General features: G+C 36.9%; 1 protein-coding gene across 1 annotated transcript; it reads right to left on the bottom strand.

Annotated features, from left to right (window-relative positions):
- Nucleotides 1–4076: 4076 nt before the first annotated feature.
- On the bottom strand, nt 4077–14448 carry tmc2b (transmembrane channel-like 2b). Its single transcript, XM_073840071.1, has 16 exons — nt 14238–14448; nt 13887–13928; nt 13312–13717; nt 12616–12765; nt 9628–9718; nt 9451–9532; nt 9260–9366; nt 8680–8778; nt 8451–8593; nt 8180–8327; nt 7018–7212; nt 6732–6911; nt 5881–6042; nt 4963–5091; nt 4405–4472; nt 4077–4320 (listed from the first exon to the last, which is right to left on the bottom strand). The coding sequence occupies exons 1-16, from the start codon at nt 14278–14280 to the stop codon at nt 4077–4079; spliced, it is 2289 nt and encodes a 762-aa protein (XP_073696172.1). The 5' UTR covers nt 14281–14448.
- Between the last annotated feature and the right edge of the window lie 2983 nt (nt 14449–17431).

Here is a 17431-nt window from a genome sequence, read left to right as displayed (position 1 = left end):
TAATTCATTGCCCGGGAAGTTAGTCATAACCCACAGCTCAGCGGTCGACATGCATTATTGCATGAGTAAAACAAGACGTGACATGTATAATATGACAAAATTAGCAAACTATACACTGAAACAAAATAAACAGAACTTTAACAACAACACTACAAGAGCTATAATTTCGCAATAAATGCAGGATGATATAAGCTCGTGGATATAAGAGCTCGTGGCGTAGCTGTCAATCACATGCGCTCTCGGCCACTGATACTGATACTGATTTCAGAGTTATCATTGGCTGATAGAAAGATTAAAAATAGCATTTTTTAAGATGTAAATAAGATCAAGACACGTCATGATCTATTCTGTCGTGCAGCGCTCAAAATTGTGGACATCATGAGCCAGTTCCACCGTAAAATAACATCTGAATCGTTTTTTGAACTGGTTAATTTAAATGATCTATCCGAATGAATCTTTTCGTGGAAATGTATCAGACTATAATAACTATTAGCGAGCAAGAGGCAAATTAATGGGTGCTTCTCAAACTGAAGGCTGCATCCTTAAACTCAGACGATTTTTGTAATGAGTCGTTTTTATTACGTTTATTTTCGTCAATAGACGTTTGATGACTTGCAGCCGAAATATGCAGCCTTCATGGAATGCAGCCTTCCGTTTAAGAGGTAAGTTTTGTTGAACTGAAACGGCTCTGAATGAGGAGTCGATTCCCCTTGAGAGGATCGATTCCAAACGTTGGAATCGACTCTCGATTCCCAATGCCTTGGAATCGAAGAATCGATTCTTTTTGGAATCGATTCCCAGCCCTAGTATTCGGTCTGTTTGAGCTCAGTGAGGGCGGGTCTAAGACGCTAATGTCAATCAACTGTGTGCTGTCACAACGACAAGAAGCTGAGAATAACCTGATTTAAAAAAGGGGATATTACTTTTAAAGATGAAAAAAATACCACTGGGTGGAATTTTATCATTGTAGGGTGGTTGTGTACACAAACTACCAACACACATTAATGTTCAAACAACATGTAAAAGTTAGTTTTGCATCCGATGACCCCTTCAAGTAATGCTGTCAAAATTAATCGCATCCAAAATAAAGTTTGTGTTTAAATAATATGTGGGTGTACTGTGTATATTTATATGTGCATATTTTTATTCATATTTATATATGACTTTTATTTTAGATGCAATTTATCGCTATTAATTGATTTGAAAACACTAATTTTATGACACATTTGTTCAAAATAACCTGCAAATGACACTTGCATTTTCTGTTTATTTAATCACTTTTGGCTTTTTATAATAATATTTTATTATTATTAAGTCTTACTGTATTTATTTGCCTTTAATTATAGAAGCCCTTTTCTGCCACATAAAAATATATCATGATTTGGTAAATCATAATTGAGGTAATTACAAGATGAAATGTCAAATTTATGAAATAAAAAGTCAAAGTCAAGACATAAGTCCTGCTTTCGTAAATAGTAATTGAGATTAAGTGGTAACTACAGTGAGGGAAAAAGTTGTTTGATCCACTGCTGATTTTGTACATTTGCCTACTGACAAATTGGGCAATCATTTAAATGGTAGGTTTATTTTAACAGTGAGAGATGCGAGCGTGACAAAATACAAAAGAACCTATTATGCTGTCTACACTGGATGTGGCACGGTGCGACATGACAAATCCTGACAGTAAACTGCTGCCGCGTTCTACAACCCCAAATCAGAAAAAGTTGGGACAGTATGGAAAACGCAAATAAAAAAAAAAGAAAGTAGTGATTTCTAAATTTACAGTGCCTTGCGAAATTATTCATACCCCTTAATTTTTTTCACATTTTGTTATGTTGCCGCCTTATGTTAAACTACTTTAAATTACTTTTTTTTTTCCACATCTACACTCCCTACTCCATAATGGCAAAGCAAAAAATAGGTTTTTAACATTTATGCAAATTTATTAAAAATAAAAAACTGAAAAGATCCCGTTGCATAAGTATTCATACCCTTTTCTGGGACACTCGAAATTTAGCTAAGGAGCATATATATTGCTTTTAGATGTTACTACACTTTGAGTGGAGTTAAACTGTTGCAAATTCATTTGAATGAGTATGATTTAGAAAGGCACACACCTCTAAGAAAAGGAAAACAGCTGAAAATGCATATCAGAGCAAAAAAATCTGCTGCATTGAAGGTTCACAGAAGCATGTAGCCTCCATTATCCATAATAGAAGACAACTGGAACAACTAAGACTCTAGAAAATGTCTGCCAGTCCCCATCCAAGCTGACAGAGCTTGAGAGGTGAAAAGGTGAGGCAAAGAATGGCAGATAATTGCCAAATGCAGATGTGCAAAGCTTGTCCCATCACACCCAAAAAGTCCAAAATCTCATGTATTTGTTGGCAAACTGCCGATCCTCAGCCTATCTTTGCTCCTAAAGACTAGACCTTTCTTGGATGCTGCTTTTGTACCAAATCATAATTACAATCACTTGTTGACATGACCCGTTTCAAATCACATCATAATTGAACTAATTTACCAGATTACTAGCCCTAAATTGCTCCTGTCCCAACCTATTTTGGAATGTGTTGCAGGTCTGAATGACAGGAAAGGATGTATATTTACAAATGAAATGAAGTTGACCAGACAAAACATGACATTTTTTTATTTCCATACTATCCCATACTACCTTTTTCTGATTTGGGGTTGTATTTATGACATGCTCACACTAAGTTCAAATGATTTGCAACGGTCGCTTTGTCACGTCAAGTGTAGACAGACTTTAGCTGTTGTGACGGTGTAGACATGGTGTAACAGCAAAAAAATCCAGAAAAATAAATTTCAATCAGCAAGATTTTTAGCTCCCAGGTGTCTTTAATACAGTTACCTGTATAAAAGGGCTACATGACCAACACCAAGCAGCTTGGTGAGAAGGTGACAACAGTTTGTGCGATTATTCACAAAGGGAAGAAACACAAAATAACAATCTCCCTCGGTCTGGGGCTCAGAGATCTCACCTCCTGGAGTTTCTCAAGGACAACTGCACCGCATCAACGCATCAAAGGGATGATGGACGGGGCGAGAACCTTGTGTGAGAACCTTGTGTGAGAACCTCCTTCCCTCAGCCAGGGCATTGAAAATGGGTTGTGGATGGGTATTCCAGCATGACAAAGACCCAAAACACACAGCCAAGGCAACAAAGGAGTGGCTCAAGAAGAAACATATTGAGGTCCTGGAGTGGCCTTGCCAGTCTCCAGACCTTAATCCCATAGAAAATCTGTAGAAGGAAGCTGAAGGTTTGAGTTGCTAAACGCAAAACCTTAATGACTTGGAGAGGATCTGCAAAGAGGAGTGGGACAAAATCCCGCCTGAGATGTGTGCAAACCTGGTGGCCAACTAAAAGAAACAACTTTGTGCCAAAAAGGGTTTTGCCACCAAGTTCTAAATCATGTTTTGCAAATGGGTCAAATACTTATTTCACTCAATAAAATGCAAATCAATTTATAACTTTTTTGAAATGTGTTTTTCTGGATTTGTATTTTTTGTTGTTGTTGTCATTATGTCTCTCACTGTGCAAATAAACCTACCATTAAAATTATAGACTGATATTTTTTTTGTCCGTGGGCAATCGTACAAAATCAGCAGGGGATCAAATAATGTCAAACAGTCATTTTTTCCCTCACTGTACAAGATAAAATGTCATAATTATAATTTAAAAGGTAAAAATCAAGACTCCTATTTATAAGCTAAAAAAAACTATGTCAGACTTTTTATCCCATGACTTAGTTTGGCATAATTAATTTCATGCCATACTTATGACTGATAATGTCACACTTTTGACTTAATTTCTCACAATTAAGCCTTACTATGACCTAGTTTTATTTTTATCATTATTTGGATTTTTAAGGTAATACTTATGATTTAACAAAGGCTTCCATGTTTAATAAATAAATAGGGAAAATAAAAATATTTTTACTGACTTACAGAATAATTTGTTGCAGTTAAGGCATTCTGCACTTTTTCAATTTTTGGGCCTTATTTTTTAACCACAATGGGTCATTTCAAGGACTGGCAGGATGAATTTTCAAGAGCTACCTGAAGGGTCCACAGTCAAAGGATGGTGGCAGGGTCATAATGGAGTAGATCACAGGCATGAGACTGAGGAAGAGGACAAGGAGGAGCAGTCCCATGTAGAAGTTATTAGAACGTGAGGCTTTGAACACTCTCTCATGGGGAACATTACAGGCCATCACAGCCCAGCACTGGTAATACATGGAGCTCAGCAGACGCAACACATTTATGCCCACCAGCCCAGGGGCATAGAATGCACCCATCCTGAAATACAGACACAGACATACGCAAAATCATAACACTGTCCATCACCGAGATGATGTGTTTTCACTCTCATGATCTGCTTACCAGATCATTCCCTGATTGAAGATGAGCCCAAGTACATTACCACTGATGTCAAACTCTCCATAAGATGGCTGCAGAAACACAAACACACACAGATATGCATAAACATCTGCGTAGATGACAACAGGGGAATAAATGTCACAGTAAAAGATACCTCTCGCTGTCTCTCTCTCTTTCTCTGTAATTAAGTGCCCTGAATGGTGTAGTGTGTCTTTCTGTGACATTGGTTGTAAAGCAGCCCTATCACCTATCCTGCCACCTTCTCATGGTGTTCAGTTGACCTCAGATGAGTGAGTAGTATGTTACCTATATCGAGTGACAGGAAAATGAGGGCAACAGGACAAAACCATATAGAGCGATCATTTCTGAGCATGAAAATATACTTAACGTGACATAAACTCAATCAGTCAGCTTCCTACAGTACCATCTACCCTGTATTGCTAAAATGACAAGTTTAAAAGTGTGTCCAACAGAGGTCATACTGTCATGACCTGAGGCTTGTTTACACAATGTTGTAATGTGAGTAAGTTGAATAACAGCAGGGCGTAAGGATGAACTTACAAAGCCAGCTTCCAGATCCCAACACCAGCAATAGTTGAGGAATCTCACAATCACAGCTCGTAAGAAGTCCCCTATCAGAATGGTCAGATATGTCACTTGGATATCAGATACGGTGAGCTTCACAAACTCCTGTGAGAAAATGAAATGGCACATTTTAAGCCTATAAAGCCTACAGTATCATATCTGATACATGAATTTCTATGCCAAGGTTCTGTCAGCGTTGACAGGATTAGTACACCCAAAAATTACGATTCTGGCATTATTAGCTCACCCTCATGCCGTTCCATACCTATAAGAACTTTGTTCATCTTCAAACGCAAAATAAGATATTTCTTATGAAATCAGAGCTTTCTGACTCTGCAGACAGCAGCACAACTGACACGTTCAAGACTCAGAAAGGTAGTCAGGACATCTTTGAAGTAGTCCATGTGACATCAGGGGTTCAACCGTATTGTTGTTAAACTATGAAAATACTTTTGGCCCAAAATAAACAAAAATAGAGACTTTATTCAACTATTTCTTCGACATGAGAGTACCGCAATGCATAAGTGTGATGCTGCTGATGCAGAAGCCAATTTGATACTTTGAATTTGTGAATGTGTGTTGAAAACTGGCATGGAAGAGAAGAAATTGTTGAATAAAGTCGTTTTTTTTTTCTTTGTGCACACAAAATTGTTCTTGTTGCTATAAAAAATGAGGGTTGAACCACTGATATCACATGGACTATTTTAACTATGTCTGTAATACCTTTCTGGCTCTTGAACGTGTCAGTTGTGTTGCTGTCAATACAGGTTTGGAACGACACAAGGGTGAGTAAATAATGACAGAATTTTCATTTTTGGGTGAACTACCCATTTAAGCACTGACTGTTATTGACAATTATGATAGTTTGGTGATGTTGGAGCTGACGGTTCTTACAATGCCAACTTCTGTCTCCCAGCAAGGACCCCTGATGACATCAGCTGGGGAGATGTTTGGAGGGGGAATGTTTTCTGTGACATTATGGTGTAAGGTGTAGTTGGTATAGTATTCTTTAAGAGCCCAGATGGTTTCATTCTTTATCTCTTTCTCATTATCAAGCTGTGAACATATAATACCAGAGAAATTATTAAATTAAATGATTGGTAAGTAACCATTTTGGTTCTTTCAAAAACTCTTAAAGGATTAGTTCACCCCTATGTAATCCAAGATGTTCGTGTCTTTCTTTTTTCATTCAAAAAGAAATAAATTTTTTTGAGGAAAACATTCTAGGATTTTTCTCCATATAGTGGACTTCAGTGGGAGCCAACGGGTTGAAGGTCCAAACAACAGTTTCAATAGAGCTTAGAAGGTGTCTACACAATCCCACCTGAGGAATAAGGATCTTATTTAGCAAAACATTTTCTTAAAAAATGTAAATTTAATATATTTTTTAAACTCAAATTGTAGTCTTACACTAGCTCTGCAGTGTGTGTCCGCAACATCACGCATTATGTCATTATGTTGGAAAGGTCATGCGCCGTTTTATTTTTATTTTTTCATTTCGTTTTTTTTTTTTTTTACTTTCTATGCACATTCGCTTTGTAAAGACAGGGTCGTACTTCTGTCTACGTCACACGTAACCTTTCAATGTATACCTTTCACTATATACAGAAAAATCCTGTAATGTTTTCCTCAACAACCTAATTTCTTTTTAACTGAAGAAAGAAAGACATGAACATCTTGGATGACATGGGATTGAGTAAATGATCAGGAAATGTTTATGGTTACTAGACTATGTATCACCATACCTTTGCATTGACTTCATCAAACAGTGCAAACAGAAAAGTGTACAGGTTGCCCAGAAAGAGGGCAAAGATTCTGCCCAGCTGCCATTTTAGGGCGATTCGAGGGTGATAGTCTTCCAGCTCAGCTATAGTCTCAAACAGAGGTGGACACACCAAGCCCAGCAGTGACATCACAATTTCAACCTGAGCGGAGAGGAAACAGAATTTCAGAATCATCACATTAAAAATAAATGACAATTTAAAAGAAAGGGGCACCTCATTTTTTTGAAGCCATGAAAGAAAGGGGCACCTCATTTTTTTGAAGCCATGACAATTCATTCCTGTCCTTCTTGGCAAATTCCTGAGATCTTTTGACCACATAATAGATGAGGTATCCGCTCCCACCCAAGCAGCACAGGATGAGAAGGTTGGCTAGGACACGTAGAAAACGCCGCAGGTGAATGTTCTCATCCTTTAGGTTTTCCTGCTCATCCACTATAGATTCCTGATGGAATAAGACAAGGTTTTATATCATTCGGTTTCACTTTATTTTACATTATGTGTATTTACATATATTTACAGTGTACCTACCTAAGAATGTTCTAGTAGTAATTTAAAGAAAAAAAACTTGGGGTATTACCTATTTCTGGTGTAATAGTCAAGGAAGTTTGCTGCCGTAATATGGATGCAGCAGGCGCAGTAATATCATGCAGCACCTGAAATTAGTTCCTAGCTAGGTTAGCATTTCCACATGTGCTGCGTGATATTACTGCGTCTGCTTCGGCCATGTTACGGCACCAAACTTCCTTGACTATTACGCCGGAATGGAAGTGTAGTTCCTAATCTTATCAGCCTAGAAAATCGGAGCTTTACATTTTCCGCCGGTATTAGTACATGATATAACTACAGAAGAGTCAAGATTTAAATAGGAAAAATATCGAAACTCGTTGGTCATTTTTGAACGTGATGCTATATTGGTCTAATAGGATTTAATGATCTATGCTAAGCTATGCTAAAAGGGTTATCGCCAGAACAGGAGAACGGCTGAATGGACTTCAAATGGTAAAACTTAACTTATTAACTCAGGGGGAGTTGGAGAATGAGCCTATTTCCAAAAAAAGTGGAGTGTTCATTTAAGACCTCAATGTATCATCATAAGCTGCAGGGTTTAATTTGTTTTTGTCTGTGTATGTTTTTTGACTCTCAAAGTTGTGCGTCCCATTGACTGCCATTGAATGACTGACAGACTGCAACAGTTTGAATTAAAAATCTTTGCTTGTGTTCTACTAAAGAAACAAAGTCACCTACATCTTGGATGCCCTGGGGGTAAGCAGGTAAGGGTGAACTATCCCTTTAAGTATTTAGGATTATAAAATAAGGTGCTACCATTCATTCTAGCTGCACAGACTCAATACAAATGTTTTTTTTCTTCGTATAGTGTACCATTCTTTGATACTATTACTATTATTAACCTTAAAGCTTGTGGTGGTGGAGGCGAACTTGTTGTCAGCAGTCTCTGGGTTTCCTATTAGGTAATCCCAGCTAGTGAACAGCTTCCAGCAAAAGGTGAAGGCGCCTTCCTCTGCTCCATCTCCTCCTTCATTAGCATTTCTTGCCATTCTAGAAGAGGGAAGGTGATTTGACAAAAAAGAAAAAAGTGGGTCCATATTAATAGCCATTTATCAGAGCATTGTCAGTGAGTACAATGCTTCACATAACTGCAAATGTAGTCATTAGACTCACGTTCTGATAACCACCATTAGACTGTAGCCAAATATCCCAACACCAACCAAAAGATATGACAGTGGTAACCGGAACTGCAGTAATCCAATACTTCGTTGATTATTGTAATAACCATAAAACAGAATGGAGTACTTGCAATAACCCTGTAAAACGTGAAAGGTATAATCCAGATAAGATTAGAGCAACTATACAACCTCTTTTACACAAAATCCAATAGTAGAAACCTTACTCCAAACTCAAACAGGACAGAGAAGTCCATGGCACTGTCCTGCTCCTCTCTGGGAACTGTTTTTCTGGGCATGGAGCCATAAGGCATGCCCATTAGTACCTACAGAGAGAAAGACACATTATCATCACAATTCATTCATTTTATTCGGCAAGGATTTTTGCGACAGCTAAGACATTATAATGTTACAACAAATTAGTATTGTATATTAAATTCTGTTTGTTTGACCTTCCACAAAAATATTAACGTTTTTCAACACTGATTAAAATTAGAAATGTTTTGTGCGCTCCAAATCAGCACATTAGAATGGTTTCTAAAGAATTACAAAAAATGGTGTAATGGCTGCTGAAATTTCAGCTTTGCCATCACATTAATAAATTATATTTTAAAATATATTAACATAGACAACACTTATTCTAAATTGTGATATAATTTTACAATATTACAACTTTCACAGTATTTTTGGTATATGGAGATGCTGTCTTGGTGAGCATAAGAGACATCTTGCTGAACCCGAACTTTTGAACGGTAGCATACATTGCCTAAAAGGTGTGAAAACAAAGACATTAGCATCACATCTCACCTCTGGAATAACAACAAGTCCAAACATGAAACCAAAAAGAACAAGGTTTAGTCCGTACATCCACCGCAAGAAAATGAAGTAGGAGGCAACAGATGACCCAAAGTGACCTGTGAGAATGAAATAGATGAGAAGAGATTAAGAAACATGCTTAAAATAATGATTTTGCTGAAAAAAAAGAAGAATAAACAGACTTTCTACTTCTTTTATCCGACTTTCCCATGGAATGCAGGCCGTCTTAAAGTTTTCAAAGTCTCTGTTAAATTTTATTATTTTCTAAAAAAAAAAAAAAAAAAAGAAACGAAAGAAAGAAATGTTCAGTAATTGCATTTAAAATAAAACACATCAATATTAAATATTTAGTGCTGTACCTTGGTCATCATGACTTTAAATGCATAGAGTCTCCTCCCTTTTCCTTTGCCCAAAGCCCCTTCAAACTTCTCCACAAATGTCTGGGCTTCTCTACCAGGTAATATAAACAGAAATTTACATTGGTATGAAATTAAAGCTCATTTGTATTTCGATTCAAAGTGACTCTGTGTTCCCACTTGTATTATAAAAACAACTGTTCTGTTTTCATTTCAGGTTTCTCCCTGTGTTTGAGTCACATCACATTACTATACATGTGTAGACGGGCAGGTCCATTGAGTTACTGGCTGCTTCTGCTTGTATTACGCAGCATGACTATTCAGCATTGTGCATTAAGCACCAGAGACAACACCAGGAAAAAATATTATGTTTCACTCACAACCTTCACATACTGTAACTTGAGCATACAGCCAATTTAATTAACTCATCAATGCATAATGAATGGGAATAGTGCAGATGGGATGGACACAAGATTAATTAATTCACTAACTTGAGATATGTGAGAGTAATAGTCTGTAACGTTCGTGAGATGCTGAGAGATGAGGTCTGGGTCCAAGTGCAGGTAAGGAAGTTTTAATAACAAAATAGAAAAATAAACAGAACAAAAGGCCAACACAACTTGAAACGATACAAAATAAACAGAACAGGGAACACGATCTAGAGTCAGGTTTCATACGACAGACATACGAAGACAATGCAGCCAGGATGATTAGTGGGGAATGAGAGTTCTTATAGTCCATATAATAGTGAACAGGTGTGGGTTAGATAAGTGCTAATGATCACAGACAGGTGTATACAATCAGGGAAGTGCAGTGCAAGGGAAAGGGAAACAGCGACCTCAGGTGGCTGAGGGAACCCACAGCCCAGAGTCATGACATAGTCGGCCAAACGGATATTACTGAAAAGGATAGTTCACCCAAAAATACCCACACTGACGTCATTACAATCTTTTTCGGTCCATGAAATGAAAGTCAATAGGGTCCAGTGTTATTTTAGACCTTTATGACTTTCACTCTATGGGAAAAAATGGACCCATGGAAAAAAAAGAAACTTCCATGTTTGAGTGAACTAACCCTTTTATGTTTCCATATAGATATAGTATGGAGACCAGGGTTACAGCTGAAGTCAAAAGTTTACATACACCTTGCAGAATCTGCAAAATGTTCATTATTTTTCCAAAATAAGAGGGATCATACAAAATGCATGTTTTATTTAAATTTAGTACTGACCTGAATGAGATATTTTACATAAAATACATTTACATGGTAAACAAGAAAAAAATAATAGTTGAATTTATAAAAAATAACCCTGTTCAAAAGTTTATATACACTTAATTATTAATACTGTGTTGTTACCTGAATGATCCACAGCTGTTTTTTTTAGTGTTGTTTATGAGTCCCTTCAGGTCCCACAAATTCTTTGGGGTTTCAGCATTTTTGTGTATTTGAACCCTTTCCAACAATGACTGAGTGATTTTGAGATCCATCTTTACACACTGAGGACAACTGAGGGACTCATATGCAACTATTACAGAGGTTCAAACACTCACTGATGCTCCAGAAAGACAAACGATGCATTAGTAGCCAGGGGTGTAAACTTTTGAACAGAAGATTCTAAATAAAAATAAAATCATATTTTTCATTTAGTACTGTCTTTTAGAAGCTACAGAAGATACTTTTATGTTTCCCAGAAGACAAAATAAATAAAATTTACCCTGATCTTCAAATTTAAAAAGTTTTCACCCGGCTCCTACTGCATCATTTTTCCTTCTGAAGCATCAGTGAGCGTTTGAACCTTCTGTAATGGTTGCATTTAAGTCCATCAGTTGTAAAAAGATGGATCTCCAAATTATACAGTCATCGCTGGAAAGGGTTCACATACATGAAATTGCTGTAAAATCAAAGAATTTGTGGGACCTGTAGGATTTTTCTGACGAACAGTGGGCAGTTTAACTGTTTAGGACAAACAAGGGACTCATGAACAACTCTTACTAAACAAAAAAACAGCTGCGGATCATTCAGGTAACAACACAGTAATAAGAAACAAATGTATGTAAACTTTTGAACAGGGTCATTTTTATAAATTATTTTCTCTTGTGGACTTTATGTAAACATATCATGTGAAATATCTTACTCAGGTCAGTACTGAATAAAAAAATAACATGCATTTTGAATGATCCCTCTTATTTTGGTAAAATAATTAACATTTTGCAGATTCTGCAACTCATGACCTGTGGTGGACCATATCAACATCTGCTTAGTGTTTGGGTATGACCGTGTGACCTTATGGCACTTTTTACATGGGACCTCTGAAAAGGGTTACACCCAAACATTCATGCAAAGACTGCCCTCAAGAAACATCAGCATGCATAAAACAGCGTCACGCTCTTGAAAGCGTAACATACCTCTCACCTAGCAGAAGTTACCTATCTAGAAGCCTTGCCAAGTGAATGTCTCCTTTGTGGCACAGTTTCTTTCCCTGCAGCTCCCATGTTACTGATGCTTTCTTGGGCAGTGTGTCTGTCTCTACTAGCTTTTGAGGGCACTTGTCCAAACTCTCACTTGTTACCCACACTGGTCAATTCCACTGGGCAGTCTGAGGTAAAGGTTCAGACAGAGGCCACTAGGTAATGAATTCACTGGCGTAGAGTCTGTGTCAAGCGTTTTATCGTAAAGTACAATCAAGCGCGTTTTGGATGATGGTGATCGCCTTTCAAAAGCACTATGCCATACTGAACATAATTCAAACTAGTTTCATGCTTCCTAAAACATTTTTTCAAAGTCAGCAAGAATAAGAGCTCCTTTAAACATCAGCTTAAAGTGCATTAAGAGACAAAAAGATTCAGAAAGCAGAAGCACAGCAACTTTAATGAAGCACACAAACGAACATGAAACTCATGCTGAATAAATGAACTTCAGTTGAGGTAGTGGTGACGGACACAAGAGCCAATAGTATCACAACACAAGCAATGAGAAGGAAATACGTTTTACTTCAGGCACTTGAGTCTCCTCTTCATGCGCCAGGGTTTGTTCCGAAGTGTCGCGATCAGCTTTTTCTTCTCCTCGACTTCCTCTTTTAGTCGGGCCATCTCTCCCTCAGACATAGACTCGTCATCTGAATGGTCATCCGAGGATGAGCTGCTGCAGAACAAAGCCCAAACCCCAGAGTCAGTCCTTAAAGTCCAGTTTAACAGTGTAATCCACAAGGATATTGTTGTTTTGATGGATAAAATTAGTTCTAGTCAAGAGTTCTAGTAGCAGGATGGCCATGAAAAGCACTTCCAGATCATCAGTTGGAAGGCAAAAGGTAAAAATAAGAGTGAAAATGTCTAGCTGAAACCAAAAACAGATTGCTGAAGACAACAATACTGCCAGCTTTTTAAAAGATTCAATTATTAAAGTTATACATTTGATGATTCAAATAAATAAATACACTTTTATATCACAACAATCACAAAATTCTAACAACAATACTTTTTCGGATGTTTAGAGGTTTTCGTTTATGGCTGCATTTTACTGCTTCATAATAACGTATTACATTATATGAATAACTGAGAACATTCAAAAGTTCTTTTATGGCAATAGATGTGTATGGCTGTGTTTTAAATCAAACCAGAGGTAATGAGGAGTGTTGAACGGCACCATGTGTGTGTATGATGTGGAGAGGGAGGCTAGAGAATACTGCACCTGCTGTTTTTGCCTTTGTTCTTTTTATCATCCTGTTTATCTTTCCCTCCTTTTCCTGCTGCTTTGCCATTCCCTTTCTTCTCCTTGTTATTCTCCTCCTCCTTCTCCTTCTTAGTTGCTCCTTTTCTCCCTCCTTTTCTTTTATTTCCCTTCTCTTCTTCGCTCTCCTCATCGGAGTCATCTTTCACGGCAGCCTTCTTCTTTGAACCTGCTGCTTTCTTTCTTCTTCCTCTCTGCTCTTCCTCACTCTCCTCCTCACTTTCTACCTTCTTCTTTCGGCCTCTTCTCATACGCGGAGCCTCCTCCTCTTCTTCCTCACTCTCTTCGCTGTCTGCTGGCTTGGCTTTCTTTCCTCGAGCTGCAGGCTTCGGTTTATTCCTGCCTCTTGCTCTTCTTTTTGTATCCACTGAAAATATAGGGAAATGTGGAGATGTTGTAACATAACACACTTCAAAATAAAACAATTAAGCATATTTTTTGTATTTTATGTATTAAATACATAATATAATAATTACAAAATAATGATAATTTTTTTTAACAAAAATAATCAAATTGTAAATGTCTGTAAAGCTTACCGTCACTTCCACTATCATATTCCGCATCAATTTCCATTCCAACTGTAACACACATACTGTATTAATAATAAGGTTTTTAAAATTTCACAATAACTAAAATAATGATATACTGTATTATTCATTGAAACAATTACCATACAGTATATAAACTTGCAAAATAAGCATCATCATTCAAGCACTGGCTCACAAAAACATAACAGCAACAGTATTAAAATTTTCAACAGCATTATATACCAGTTAGTTACCCAACCTATTCATAAGTAGGCTGATGTATCTGAAATTAGTTTAACAGTCCACACTGAACCAAAATAATGCCAGAATGATTCTCTTCTGGTTTTAAAATTTACTTACCATCATCCACGTTTATAGCCACATCATTTTTTTTGCGGGGCATCTTGCCGGTTTGAGTTTAAGTCCTTCTATTCAGACTTGCGAGGCATCTAGAGCCGATGACACACCTGACTGTCAGGTGGGTCTCTGTTAACAGGTGCTCACTCCTAAAAAAGGAATCAAATGACTCCTTGACTACAGTAAATGGTAGTCAAGATCTAAAGCCGTGCTGTGAGAGCCAGGAAACAAAATGCCAGTATACAGGGCAGATCAAAGATTAAAATAAAGATACATCAACACAAACAGGTATACTAAATAAAGTGCTGCATATATACCTGAATTTTATGATGAACGTATGCAGATAAAGTTTTCTAGATTTAAAATGAATAAAAAATTAAATAATAATAATAAATATATTTAATATGTATGGAAGCCATTTCCGCCACTATATAAAAAAAATAAAGAAAGGTAATTGTCATTTTTAATCTCACAACTCTGAATTTTTTTCCTCACAATTGCAAGTTTACATGTCACAATATAAATTCGCAATTCTGAGAAATGAAGTCAGAATTGCAAGATGTAATTAAAGCTGCAAGCAGCGTTGACCGGGCCCTCGCCGTCTGGCAGTTGCCATCACGATAGCATCAGGAAAACGGTGCCCAGTTGGCACATGCATTCACAATAACCCTTTGGACTAACCCTAACTGTCTCTCCTCCTGTCTGACTCTTTCTCTTACCACCCATCCCACCTCCTTACACTCAGCCACTTACCACACAAACACACACATAGAGTGCAGAGCAGAGTGAGATCAGATTTGTTTTTTAATTTTCTTTCATTCGTGGAGTTTTGTATAATTATGAAATGAACTGTGTTTAATCAGAATGAATAGTTATTTGTATGAAAAAAGTTTCAAAGAGTTAGGATGCTGCACTTTAAATATATAATAAATCATTGAAAATTGAAAATGGAAAATGAAATTCTAGGCACGCTATCTGCCTCAAAAACACAGGAAACAAATATTTGAATGTATTTTGTATTTTTATTTATTTGCCATGGCAACAGCATTTGATGCATCAGGGACGCCTTTACAGACTCTTATCGGCCGTGTTTTTACATCATTCTGATGAAGTTTGAAGAAAATCGAGTACAAAAATATTGTTCGTTGTTCGTTCGTGTGTTAGTTCATTAACCAATGTTAACAAAAGAGACCCTATTTTAAATAGTTACCATGTTTTATGATCTACATCAATTTTTTAATATTATTTTAATGATCTATAAGCATCTGTGAAATAATTATAAACAAATATATTAAAAATAAATACATATTAACTTAGTTGATGTATTTGTTTCTCATTCTAATTAAGTGAACTGAGCAGTATAGTGTCATACTTATAAGATTTTTTATTCTATCAGTGAGATTGTATATATGTATATAAATCATATAATTTTTCCTTAAAAGATTAAAAAAAGATTTTAATGCTCTTTAAGCACCTATACAAAATAATTATGTAAAAGTACACTGACAGTACAGTCTATATCAACTGATTCTATGGATTATTTTCATTCTTATACACTGAGAATGAGCTAAATAGCATTAGAGGTCAAACGATTCCTTATCTTATGAGGACCTCTAGTGTTCATCCCTGGTATTAGAGCTTTAATCTGACAAATTTATGTGACACTTTTAATGTTTTTGGGGCCTCTGAGCATGATAACATTTTGAAACTACACGTATTTCCTAAGAATTTCTTGTTCTTTATATGTAAAAAGTTTTGATGAGTTAGAATAATGCAATTTAAAGATATATGAAAATAACTCTTCATCTTTTTTATTGTTACTTTCATAAATCACCACATCAACACCGTTCAAGATGTCCCAAAGCCGTTCACAATTTAACATCTTCAGTATCTTGGCATCATGTTGACAAAGTTTGGTGTGAACTGTCTGATTCTGCTATGAGTGATATGAATTTATTCACAGCTATATTTAAAAACACAGGAAACAAATGTTAAAGTTTGACATGTTGCCATGGCAACAGCATTTGATGTATCAAGGACCCCTTCACAGATTCTCATCGGCCGTGTTTTGATATTATTCTGATGAAGTTTGAAGCAAATTGAGTAAAATTAAGAGGTTGATTTAAAAGCGTTTTGCAAGCAACACACTTCCTGCTGCCAGTTGGTGGCGCTATAACTTTGACTCATAATAGTCACATCTCTGTGATCGGTATCATACGACGAACAAACTGCTTAAGTTTGGTCAAAATCAGATAAAGTGTGTCAAAATTATTAGACATTTCCTGTTTCTCATTTCTCGCCATAATTTGTCGCCCTGCCACGGCCACACCGTTCGAGATACCAAAAATCCCCTGGCAATTTTGCATTCCCAATATCTGTAGATCATGCTGACCGAGTTTAGTGGCCATCGGTGGAAAGGTCTAGGAGGAGTATTTCAAATTCCACAGCTTGATTTTTCCAAAAATCCATATTTAAATAAAAATAGCTGACTTCCTGTTGGTCGTAGCTAATGGGTGTAAATTAGAAAGTTGTCCGGCTTGATGAGTCCAATATACGTACCGAGTTTGGTGACTGTAGGACAAAGTAACCCCCCAAATTTTGTCAAAAGGTGGCGCTATGGAGCGCCTGCTCCACGCCCATTTATGGGCTTTTATCAGTGTTTAACTGTCATTAATACAGATGTGTGTGTTGAGTTTCATGAAATTCTAAGCATTTTAAGTGGCTCAAAAACACAAAAAACTAAAGTTAAAGTTTGACACGTTGCCATGGCAACATGATAAAAGTTATGGATAACGCCCTTCACAGATTCTTATCGGTCGTGTTTTGACATTATTGGGATGAAGTTTGAAGCAAATTGAGTAAAATGAAGAGGCTGAGTTTAAAGCGTTTCAAAAACGTCACGCTTTCTGCTGCCAGTTGGTGGCGCTATAACTTTGACTCATAATAGTCACATCTCTGTGATCGGCATCAGACGATGAACAAACTGCTGAAGTTTGGTCAAAATCAGACAAAGTATGTCAAAGTTATTAGGCACTTCCTGTTTCTCATTTCTCGCCATAAATTTGTCGCCCCGTCACGGTCAAACCGTTCGAGATATCAAAAATCCCCTGGCAATTTTGCGTCCCCAATGTCTTGAGATCATGCTGACCGAGTTTGGTGGCCATCGGTGGAAAGGCCTAGTAGGAGTATTTCAAATT

Source organism: Garra rufa, chromosome 5 (genome assembly GCF_049309525.1).
Source record: "Garra rufa chromosome 5, GarRuf1.0, whole genome shotgun sequence".
Lineage (NCBI taxonomy): Eukaryota > Metazoa > Chordata > Actinopteri > Cypriniformes > Cyprinidae > Garra > Garra rufa.
This window is presented reverse-complemented; position numbering and strand designations above follow the sequence as displayed.

Bases quoted from the DNA above. Each gene is read 5' to 3' on its own strand.
- tmc2b (XM_073840071.1), bottom strand. From the start codon at position 14,280: ATGCCCCGCAAAAAAAATGATGTGGCTATAAACGTGGATGATG. The intron at 13,718-13,886 runs GTAAGCTTTACA...CTATATTTTCAG, and splicing joins ATATGATAGTGGAAGTGACG to TGGATACAAAAAGAAGAGCA. The intron at 8,594-8,679 runs GTAAGGTTTCTA...CACGTTTTACAG, and splicing joins CTGTCCTGTTTGAGTTTGGA to GGTTATTGCAAGTACTCCAT.